Source organism: Atta cephalotes (assembly GCF_000143395.1).
Source record: "Atta cephalotes unplaced genomic scaffold scaffold00013, whole genome shotgun sequence".
Taxonomy (NCBI): Eukaryota; Metazoa; Arthropoda; class Insecta; order Hymenoptera; family Formicidae; genus Atta; species Atta cephalotes.
Genome location: NW_012130077.1, coordinates 2,705,682 through 2,717,390, shown reverse-complemented (window position 1 = coordinate 2,717,390; position 11,709 = coordinate 2,705,682). Strand labels below are relative to the sequence as shown.

The following is an 11,709-nucleotide window of genomic DNA, read 5'->3' as shown; positions in this document are numbered from 1 at the left end:
TATATATATATATATATATATATATACACATATATATATACACACGTATGTACGTGCACGCACATGTGCGCGCGTGTGCCATACGGTCGTGTCACGAGTTCTGAATGAGCAAGAGGCTTTGTAGACCCTCGAGGCGGTGTACGAACTATGAATGAACGAGTGAATGAATACAACCTGTGCCAACTACCCCTCCCCCCGCGGGCGCGTCCCTTTCTTCCTTTTTCTATTCGTTTCATCCCTATAGGCGAGTTTCTACTTCTAGCCTGCTAAGCACAGTCGCTCTTTCTTTATATATCTTTCTACTCGGGATATTTGCAGCGACACCATATGACGGCACTAATAACGCGTTATGTTCACGCAACACCGTATATTACAGATCCTTCCGCGACGCAGAAGATCGCGGGCTCTCGTTCGCGTCAATCGAGATAACGCGCTACCGCGATTTTAATACGGTTTTATTACCACGCTTATTAAGCTTCCCGTAGCTCTATAGTCGCATATTAAAGATACCGGTTTGAGGAAACTAGATACAATTTGCTCTGCCTCTGCGGCGTTCAGCGTAAAAACGAGAAATGAAGTATAAAGAATTAATTCTTACTTTAAGATCTCATGCGTATAAATTTCAAATCGAATGAATGAAATTTCGAGATCTAGGTATTTATTATTTGTATATATAAATGAATAAGAGAGAATATCTTTTTTGAGAGAAGACATTCTTGATGTAAAGACTATACATATATCTTTTATTATTAATTACAACAAAACGAAGAACAAAAATTCAGATTTATATCTTTTATTACAAGATTTTTCATGTACAGAAAATATTGAGTGATTAAATTTGCTTGTAAAATACTGTCAAAAAGACATCACGTGGCGGACATGACGGAAAAAAAGATACAGAAGCGATCGGAATGTCACGTAATTCATTGGCATTAGTTATAACGCGAGGGTTGCTTAAGAAATAATCATTGTATTCGTCGGCGTGACTGACCAATCGCTCCTCTCTTCCATAAACGCTATATCGATGAACGTCACAAATCCTTTTTTGGATACCGCGTGTAAAACCACACGAGTGTCGCTTTCGCGCATGGGGATTCGACCCTCTCACGATCTCTTGTCCCCGCGCTTGTTGTCGCTAATTTATGCAAGCTCACATATACGCATTACGCGTGTTTGTGGATCCGTGCACGTGCGCGCGATACGTGACACGAAGCAATGAATACGCGACAAGCTCGATGCTTGTCTTCATGGATAGCACGCGCTATCATCGATATATCCATAAAATTCAGCTTAAGAATCTACTACCTTCTTTCGTAAATTCGAATGGTGAGAAGGCTATAATCGAAAACACTTGAACTTACACTGTTAGAAATGTTTGTGAATTTACCATATTTTTACAATAAAAATGTGCAGTAAATTTATAAACCATATAACGTTTTGCTATGATTTCGCAATATTTGTAAATTTACAATAGAAATTTGTTGTGAATTTACAAAACGTGCCGCGCCAGTATTAGAGATTTGCATATATTTTACCACAAAATGTTATTGTAATTTCACAATATAATATTGTTTAAATTTACAGCACATTTTTGTTGGATAAAAATTTTCAACACTTTTGAAAGTTTACAATAGAAATTTCTTACAGTGATGTCTTATTCTTATAAGTTCGACGACATGGTTATAATGATACGATAATATTATCATATATAATATATATCGTATATAATGATACGATAATATTATCATATACGAAGATAATTTTAGTTGAAAGATCTAAAATTTTATTGGATACAAATCTGAAAATAATTTCATTGGATCATTTTATTGAAAATTATTTTAATCAAACTACTAGAATATCAAAATTTTTTGCAGCATTGCTTATTTAGTTTTTAACATAAATATTTCGATGGTCCAATAAAATTATTTTCAGATGTATGTCCAATAAAATTTTTAGTCTTTCAAAATCGTTTTTTCCTTGAGTTATAATATCTAAGAAATGTGAATGCAGAATGAAATTTTTGTTGCCTTTAAAAATGAATTATAAAAAAAGACATAAAATTTCCAACAACTGATACTGTTTATTTCAATTTAAAATTGAAATAAGTCTCCGGATATAAATAAAACGTAACTTAGCACGGTCCAATTAGCGAAGTTAAATATATGAACGTATCGAAGAATCTCGGAATATATCTGAATTCTAATAACATAATTAAAAATTATATAGTCGACTCAGTTCTAAATAATAGAGCGATACATCAGTTCCAACACGAGGAGGTCGAAAGCGAGGATAAGCGAGAGTCGAACTAGAGACCTCGAAGAGTTGTGATACATAACATAACAGTGCTTTAGCAAGCAGAAATAATGAGTCTATTATACGGATGTCTGTGTTGGTCGCTTTGTAATGACGATGTCCATAAGACACATACATACGGTACCAGTCAAGCCGGAGCACTTTGGCATCATACGTACAAATATCAGTCAGAACTTGCCAAATTCTTTAGTCTGAAAAAAATTTTTTAATATTTTATACGATATCTTAACATTGATAGATGAAATTTCCAATATTGTTAAAGTATCCAAGATAGATTTTTTTCGGTCCTTTGACACTTCATTTACGTCTCCAAAAAATAATAGTCCATACATAAAATATACATTATTCTTTTAAATTAATTTTATATATTATTGATAAAAAACGCATTTATTCGTATGTATAATTTCTTTCAAAGATGAAGACACACAGTACACAATTCAAAGCGTTTTACTTTCAGACAGGAGCGAATATAGGGCTGCTTTTTTATCAGATGTAACTGAATAAATTGTTTTTGGGAAATAAAAATTAATTAACGTAGTTATTAAAAATTCCTTCTTTGGTGAGAATTTCCAACGGCTAATTCAGTCAATTTTAATGTGGTAGTGGTTTCATTCTGCCTCCATGTAGACGAGAACGATTGAAATCGGGATGAGGGATATATATGAGCGCATTCATTAACGTCCACGTACACTTGTAGGTAGGTAAGTGTATGCGTGTGTTTTATATCGAGATAGACACACGCATGGCATGAGTCGGCGCGGAGCGGGCGAATCGTCTCTATTGTCCGCGGCGAAGCGTGTAGAGGACCCGACTTTCCCTCGTTCACCCACGGTCACTGCTGCAATGACGTAAGGCCCCTCGGCTAGGGTAATTGTTACCCGTGCGCTACGTACGAAGACTCGCTTTATAATGTTCTTCTCCACTCTCCGCACCGTTCTATTCCATTCCATTCGTCGTCCTATTGCGCGTGCCTCCCGAGTCCGACATCAACGCACTTGCGATTGCAAAGTGGAGTGTACGCGGTGCACGGATTACGGAACGGCACGCCAGGATTATCTCCCATTGATAAAGACTGCGTTATAGTACGCGAGCAAAATCGTAGTTTCAGCTGCCGCGATTGCGAGTCATCTCTCTAATCTTCTTTTTTGTTTCGTAATGTTCCCTAACAATGAAATGAAAATACATGACGTTAAGCCACGTGCTTATAAATTAATTCCTTTTGTATATCAGAATTTCTTTATATAATTAGTAACTTATTATTAATATTATAAATTATTATTAATAATTTTTTTATAAATAAATTACATATAATTCTCTCTAAAAATGAATCAGTGTATTATCATCACTGACATCAGTACACTTATAACTGATTATTAGCGAATATTTATTGTTTTTCAATAATTATAAGATTATGATTTTCTGCAGATTCAATCTGTAGAAACCATAACTTTTAAAAATGAATCAGTGTGTATTATTACTGAAAAACAGAATAAATATTCATTGATATTACTGTTGTAAGCACTGAAGTCAGTGATAATACACTGATTCACTTTTACAGAGTTTATTTATTAAAAATTTGTAATGCGTTCTGTCATCATTTAGAGACTTAAGAAAGTCAATTTAATTGACTATAAGTTTTATAAAAAAGACATTTTAACATCGTTCCACAATGTTTTGACTTCAATTTGGTAATATTAAATATTAAAATACTCCAAACGCAATATAGCAAGTACTATTGTAATACGTTAAAATTCAAGCATAATTCATAAAAGTCGCAAACGTTTCATTAAACGCACATTGAACGTTGCTATTTGGTCTTTCGACAGCAGCACGTTAATCTATTGTGCAAAACGTGCTTGGCGAGAGTTGATTCGTCATGTAATGATGAATTTGATTTTACAATGGATAAGCGCATATGGCGAAAGTAACTCGGTCAAAGCCAGATAAATGATCAAACGTTAATACTTAAACAAAAACTGGGTCACACGCGCTTGTGCAAAAATTATTCATGTCATAATGGGTGCAACGGGGAAATTTTATATGACCATTGCGTCAGCATTAGCGTTGATATTTTCACTCGGCAATTCGTTCTCCCATACCGCAAAGAAATTAAAACCGGGTTCGTGACCGGTGAATAATACGATTCTTAGTTCGAGCACACGCTAGCGAAATCTGGTCGATCGCATTGCACAACGTTACATTTTGTATAATAACAAAATCATTGTGTAATAAACGCTCATCAACTTGGTTTCATTCAACAAAAGTTCGATTTTGCAAAACTTGACGTCCATTCTCCCCGATAATCCTTCTCGTTTCGCGGCCGCGATTAGGAGACGTCGCGCGATTCATGAGATTGTACAAAACTTCTGAATGAATAGAATAGCTCCGCGAGAGAGCTATTCCAGACAATTCCGTAAAAAAAAATGAGAGAAAAAAAAATGAGTTTGAATGTGCCGCAGGTAACTTACATCATCTCCGATATTATCTCCGAATCTATCATACATGATTGTGGGATAGTTCGTTTGTTATTCAGATATTATGTAGTGGTGTATTCATCAAGAATTCAAGAGTGTAATAAAGAGAATAAATTTTTCAGGTTCAACAATATTCTCGTGATATGTGAAGAATATAATGGACAAAACAAAGTGTTACATAAAGACTGAAGACGCCGACTAATGGATGCCCTATAAGTCTGAGTTTCTCGTTTGGGCTCGAGCTCGAGAAATGGCTCACTCCCTCTCACTCGTCGCGCGCTGTAACAAGCCGTATCGTAATCAGCCCTGAGAGAAGTCAGACGTTTGACGATTCGATTTCTAGGCATATACGGTGAAATCGCGGTCTGTCGCCGATGCAGTAACCCGCGATACGACGACGAAGAAATGCTAAATGAGGAACGAACAGTGACGATAATGAGAGGTTTGTGTTTGCAACACGTGCAAACGCACCAACCTGAGAGATGTTATCAGCCATCCTGACGTAACAATGAGAAACTCCTCCACGCTTTCGTTTGTACTTGCAATCGGGGAAATAAATAAAACGCGTCTTGTCGCGCAATTTAGCGGTCCCTTGCATATGCGCGCGAGTAATTATCGGTATCGGAAAGGGAAGAGCCGCATCGATGTTGTAGGAAGTGAGGCTTGTAATCATCTGACACTACTATCGTCGATGATAAAGCTTTTTACGCGCGTGTGGGTTTTTTACAAGGAAATTAATAATGTAACTTCCTTTTTTTTTAAGGATCGCGAGAAGATTTCAAAACCTCAACAGTTTAGGATTATTCTATAGAAATTTGCTATTCTGTGGAATATTGACGCAAGACGTTGCCTATGGGATTCCTACAAGCCCGAGATAATTCTTCGCGGTGAAGGAAGGTGGAGAGGAATAGTAAAAATGGACTTACCATCGTTATGATACTGTCTCGATGGCAGGGACACCGCGCCCGAAGAGGGTTGTATTGGGGGTTGTTGTTGCGTACCGCTCTGAGAAGGACCGGAGGAGTTGGAGGTGGCCGAATTGGCGGGCGTCGACGGATTTTTATGTTCTGGTGTTGCCACCTGATGGCCGCCACCCTGGTATTCCAAAAAATCACCTAAATCTGGCACGCATACGCTTTCATACAAGTTCGCCGGCACGTTCTCCAGAGAGGCCTTCGCTGCGTCGACATCTAAATGTAAAGAGATAAATCCTCAACCGAGTTGCACGTTTTATTCGAGTGCCTTCGCGAGTTAAGTAGTTAGGTTCGCGCCATCTCCGTTTTTATCTGTTTTATCATTTGGACCCGTCTCGTCATTCGCGAATCTTTTAAAGTACTCGTTAACGTTAATAATGTGCATTGACTAAAGAAACTGTAGTTATATTTTTGCATTTATTTTGTATATAAATATATAAATACATAAAAAAATTATTATCGTTTTACATAACCGTTTCCCCGATTGCAATGACTATTTTTTACAAGAGTTTATAAGTTGAACGTGTATCAATATATTAATCTCGAGTTTGTTTATTTAATAATGTTGCAAAATTAAATCCGAATAATAATTTAAAAAAATTTAAACACGTTTATCCGAGTGTTAATTAACCCGTTAACTAAATAACATTATTAACGATAGAAAAAGGAAAAAAGCTATGTATTCTAGTACACATTGTTCATTATTCACGAAGCATATATGCCTCGTGCATGTATACATAAATGGTCACATATACCTCATGGACAATGAACATGGTTAATCGTAATAATTAAGCCCCTTATCTTCACGTGATAACAGCTATCGCGACGGCATGTGTGCCCTAGTAGTTTTTCAGCGTATGTTGGTTATGACAATAAAATGTTTTGCATTTGTTTGTCATTAAGTGATTCCTCATAAGTAGATAGTTTCGCGCATCGCGAATCGCAATCGTAATTAACGATCTGGAGTAGGACTATCATCATTGCGACTGTATTGCGAAGGAGACGTTCGCCATTGCCGTGATTCATCGTCAGTGTTTCTACGCTTCTAGGAATTCTCGTGAAACTAATTGTCGACTGAAAATGTAAAACGACATACGTGCCATGAATATTTTCTTATTTTTCATATTTTTACACTCTGTTATACTTTTTTGCTTTCAATATACAAATAATCTTTGCTAGTCACTCCCTTTGGCTTTATATTTATATGTTGTCGACTATTAATTATTTGCGAGCAGTGGGGGAAAAAATTGAGATAAACTTTCTGTTAAGAGGAACAATTTACATTGTACTGATTTTTCAATTAAATAATTTTTATATTATCAGTATTAAAAATTGATTTACATTAAAGAAAATTATTTAAAATAAAACTCAAGTTTATTTCGTAAATAAAGATCGCTTAAAAATTGATTCGTGTTATCTGCATTGAAAATTCAATTTTTTCAAGATTTCTTCAAGCGTTGAAAGAAAAAAAAATAAAAGTTACGTTTATAGCAAGGTATAATGTCGAAATGTGCAAAGTGAACGGTACGCGAATCCGAGAAAGATATTTTCTTTAATCAAGTAATTATTTAACCAAAATTAGGCAAAATTTGTCGATTAATCCAAGCTTTCATTCGATATGGTACATCAAAAGAGATCGATCATTCGTCTCTCGACGATGGCGAAACGCATCGCATTAATGAATTTCACCGTGAATCCGATCGGTATCACCGCGACAGGAAGATACAACTTTTTAGTTTCTACTTTTTTATACAACGCAAGAGCGTTTCCTAACATCCGTTCTCATTCGCGGAATCAAAGCGATTACCCACGTCGTGTCGCGACTGTGAGCGTCGGGTGCACGCTAGGCTTCAGTTAAATTACCGTCGCCTCGGTCAGAGGGATCACGCGGAGCGGCCGACTACATCGTTCACAATCGTAGCACAATAATAAATTGCACGGCTGGAATGTGGAAAGTACGACGATGATGACGATGATGCTTTTATTTCTTTTCCTTGCCGTTTCTACTGTCCGCAAAATTGCGTAGCTATAATGTATCTCTTCTCATTTCTAATATACGGAGATAATAAAACAGAGTAGCTTCAATTCTAATTGTAAGAAGGCCTGGTGATTCACCAAGAATTAATTTTAGAATTTAGTTTAACTTCAATATATAATTTTAATAGAATTTAATTTAATATTAGAATTTAAATTTTTTTTAATTTTAATTTTTTTAATTCATCGATGATTTCCGGCAAATCCTAAATATAATCCGTTAATATTTATTTATAATTTACATCTCATTAATTAATATAAAATTCGTTTCGTTATTAGATTGTGATGAAATGATTCTTTATTAATAAGAAACTATGTTATAATGACGAACTTAACGTTAAGAATTTTATTTATTTATGCGCTCTCTTTCGATACAAAAGAGAGAAAGATTATGTATTCGAGACGAATCTCGAGTTTTGTGGTGAGTTACCGTTAGTAGTCGTCCTTAGATGTTAGTCGATTAAGTCGAGGTTTCAGTGCCAATGATGAGGCGACTTGAATAATCGATAAGGAAGTACGGGGTTTTACTTAACGGGAGTTAAATCACACAAGCGAACCTCCGCTTCCTGCCGCATCATTTCGTACGATCTGCTTTTATCTATCTAGATCTATTCTCCTTCCCTTCCATCTGTATTCTTATCTCTTCTTAAGTCTCCCCCTTTAGTCATCTCAATTTCTATCTTTTCTTTCCTTCTTATTTTCTATTATCTCAACTTTTTTATTATCTTATACAGTTTTCGTTATGCAATAAATGCAGCTTTTGATATATTTAACAATTAATAAGACATTAACCTCGATTAAATATTCTTATCGTTTATTTTAATGATTATATGAGTATATAAATATATAAAAAAATAAATTACGTATTAAATTGTGATGATATATATATTGCGCAATCACATACTGAACTCTATTCTCTACTTACTAAATATATATCGCCATAAAATATAGTCAACGTAAAACATTCTATGAAAAATAGGCATTCTAATTTCATTTCTATTATCTGTCAAATAATTATTCGGAAAATAATTTTTATTCCTTTTCGATTTAAAAATTATAATCACAGTGTGTGTGTGTGTGGTGTGTGTGTGTGTGTGTGTGTGTGTGTGTGTGTGTGTGTGTGTGTGTGTGTTGCGCGCGCGCGCAACATAAAATTAATATTAGCTAATTTACAAAAGAAATTAATTGATAATGAAAATAAGATAGCCTAAATAAATAATCGGTTTTAAAATAAAGGCAATGGTGTGAAATACTTTTTTGCCACGTAAAATGTCTAGCATTTATGTTAACATTTTAAATAAATTTATGGCGAAGCACTTCTGTGTATTTTTCCACGTGAATCGTTTCTCCACTTGCTTTAGTCTATCCTATACGAGAATATAGATGTACCTTTTCTTTGAATCTTTTCTGCTTTTTTTTGTTGAGTCTAAAATGATCGAACGACGCATTTATGGTGAACTTGACTTGTTGTTTTGAGCGCATGCACCATGAAAGGGCACGAGGATCTAATAGGAGGAACCGGCCAAATCGAAGCTGCTGGCCATTGACGGTAGGTACGCGAGATCGAAATTCGAGTAAATTCTTTGGTGCACGCGAGTATATCCTCTCGAGAAAGCGTCTAAGTGGCCGCGGCAATGCGCTGCACCATTTCGGCGGATATCCGGGATGAGAATTTCTATGGTGCTCTGTCTTTTTTCTCCTCCGTTTCATTCTCTTCGCGCTGCGTGCGAGGTAAAAACGGGGGTCGATTCAACGCTACGAAAGACAGGGAGAGTGACACGGGAGGAGGTGGAGGAGAAGAGAGAAATGGTCACCACCCGCGCGCACCGCCCCATCGCTCCCGTCATTGTTCGCCGGAGTCTTTTTGCTCGTACGTTGTGCCGTGACATCGCGATTTTACGGAAATTCGATCGGTTTTGTCGACAACGGCGGATGGTGCCTGCCATAAAAAGTGCGTAGCGCGCGCGGCAAACGCTTCTTACGCGATTTGCGACACCGGGGTTACCGGTGAGTGCCCAACGTATAAGAAATGCAAGACTGATCGCAATGTTTATTTTAATAAAAAAAAAAAAAAAAATTTGTACATCAGAAATAGACATTGTATAAATAAAAATAGAATTAATCAATCAAATTCTCTTCAATGCTAATAAAGATAAATAATTGTTAATCGTTGTTTTTTTTTCAATTTTTGAAATTTTACATGCATTGTGATACTTGTATTAGAAACTTTGCGTTGATGATTCGAAGCTAAGGTGACTGCAAAAAATATTCGCGGTAGAATAATAGTTACGGGAATTGTTTCACGATATAACAGATTATCAGCAGCTATTCATAATAATATCATATAATTATCATGCAATATTACTAATAGTTGGCAGTGCATGAATCATAACTGTTCAGATCAACACTATGTCCGGTCGAGTAAGCGCATTATAAATACTTTAGACTAATGATCTGTCTCATCAGGCTTCCTCGCACAGATCCTCCCCGTTCAAAGATTATAATAAAAATATCTTAAGGATCAAGATTAGTCGATAAAATAATCACGCATTGAATTCAACAAAAATCTAAGGGACATTTCGAGGTAGACTGACGGACCCGATTGTGCCGTTTGTATGAGGAGCACGCACCTTTCTGTAGGATCTCGAGATGCTCCCACAGGATGTCGCCCATGAAGGCGGGGGCACGTGCTAGAAAGGATTCCTTCCCCATGGCACAAATCTGTTTCCCGGTCATGTGCTGCCATGGCTGTTGCTGCATCGCCACACCCTCCAGCGAGAATTCCCTGATAGCCCAGTGCATCCAGTGGGCAACAGCTGCTTCCGACCATTGCCTTGGGTCTGGAAAAAAAAAAAAGAAAACAAAAATAAGAACCGAATTATCTTTTCAGCAACTAGTCGATTTTTCCGAAGAACGACCGCTATGTCGCTAATTGCTTTGTAATCTTTTACGATAAAGAACCTTTCTGTCAAAAAATGTCAGAAAACTGATTTATTATCGCCTTATCTAACGAAACAGAAAAATGGATCATTATCATTAGACAACTATAGGTAACATTTGCTCTTAACTTTAAATGATTTCCACATAATGACTAATCCATGGAGGATTTTTCACCTTTCCAATCCTTCTTGATTCCTTCTTGATTCGAGAACAAGCGCATTTAAGACGTCCGAAAATTATCGAAGGACCAACGAACATTATACGACATACGCCATCATTTGTGACAGCGTGATCGTTAGTCGGGACCCAAGCTGACCATCTTTGGTGGAAGCAATACCGAGAAACATCGGAATGTCCCATTTGAGGTGCGCGCCCATATTTGCACGCGTGTCTTGCATTGTTTCGTGGTATCTCGCTGCGTAAAAGTACAGTTGGGCTCATAATGCAAACAGGAGTTGCCAGCGACTCGCTAATGTATATAGTTTTGCTCGCACAACGTCCTTTAACACTAACGACATGAGGAAGATGTTCGAAAGATCTGAGATATAGTCTTGTAAAGATTCTGCAGAAAGGTTGAAGTAATGATATTCCGAAAAACCTGGAAAAAACTGGATCTAGGAATTTCATTTAATTTTCGAGATATTCGATCGTTTAAAATCTTTCACTCCATACACTTGTACTTTTATGCCTTTACATCATTACAATAAGTGTAGAATAATATTGCAAAGTATATGTTCTTTTATAATGCAAAAAGGCATTAAAGACATTTAAAAGAAAATAAAAATAATTAACTGTGCATAATTAATATAGACATTATTTAAATGTAGAGTAAATTTTAATATAATATTATATTTTAAATATAATATCTTCACTTTATACTTAAAAAAAAAAAAAAAAAAAAAAAAAAAAAAAAAAAAAACTTTAAGTAAAAAATTAACGTACCGATAAGTAAAATTAAATTTTTTAATTTTAAT

General features: G+C 35.9%; 1 protein-coding gene across 1 annotated transcript in view; it reads right to left on the bottom strand.

Annotated features, from left to right (window-relative positions):
• The window catches only part of LOC105617489 (ETS-like protein pointed), a 113,067-nt gene that overhangs the window by 24,723 nt on the left and 76,635 nt on the right, over window positions 1–11,709 (bottom strand). The window contains exons 4-5 of the mRNA XM_012199045.1: window positions 10,426–10,635; window positions 5,714–5,977 (exon numbers count right to left, since the gene is read on the bottom strand). Of these exons, the coding sequence (XP_012054435.1) occupies window positions 5,714–5,977; window positions 10,426–10,635 (474 nt within the window). The remainder of the gene's footprint in view (window positions 1–5,713; window positions 5,978–10,425; window positions 10,636–11,709) is intronic.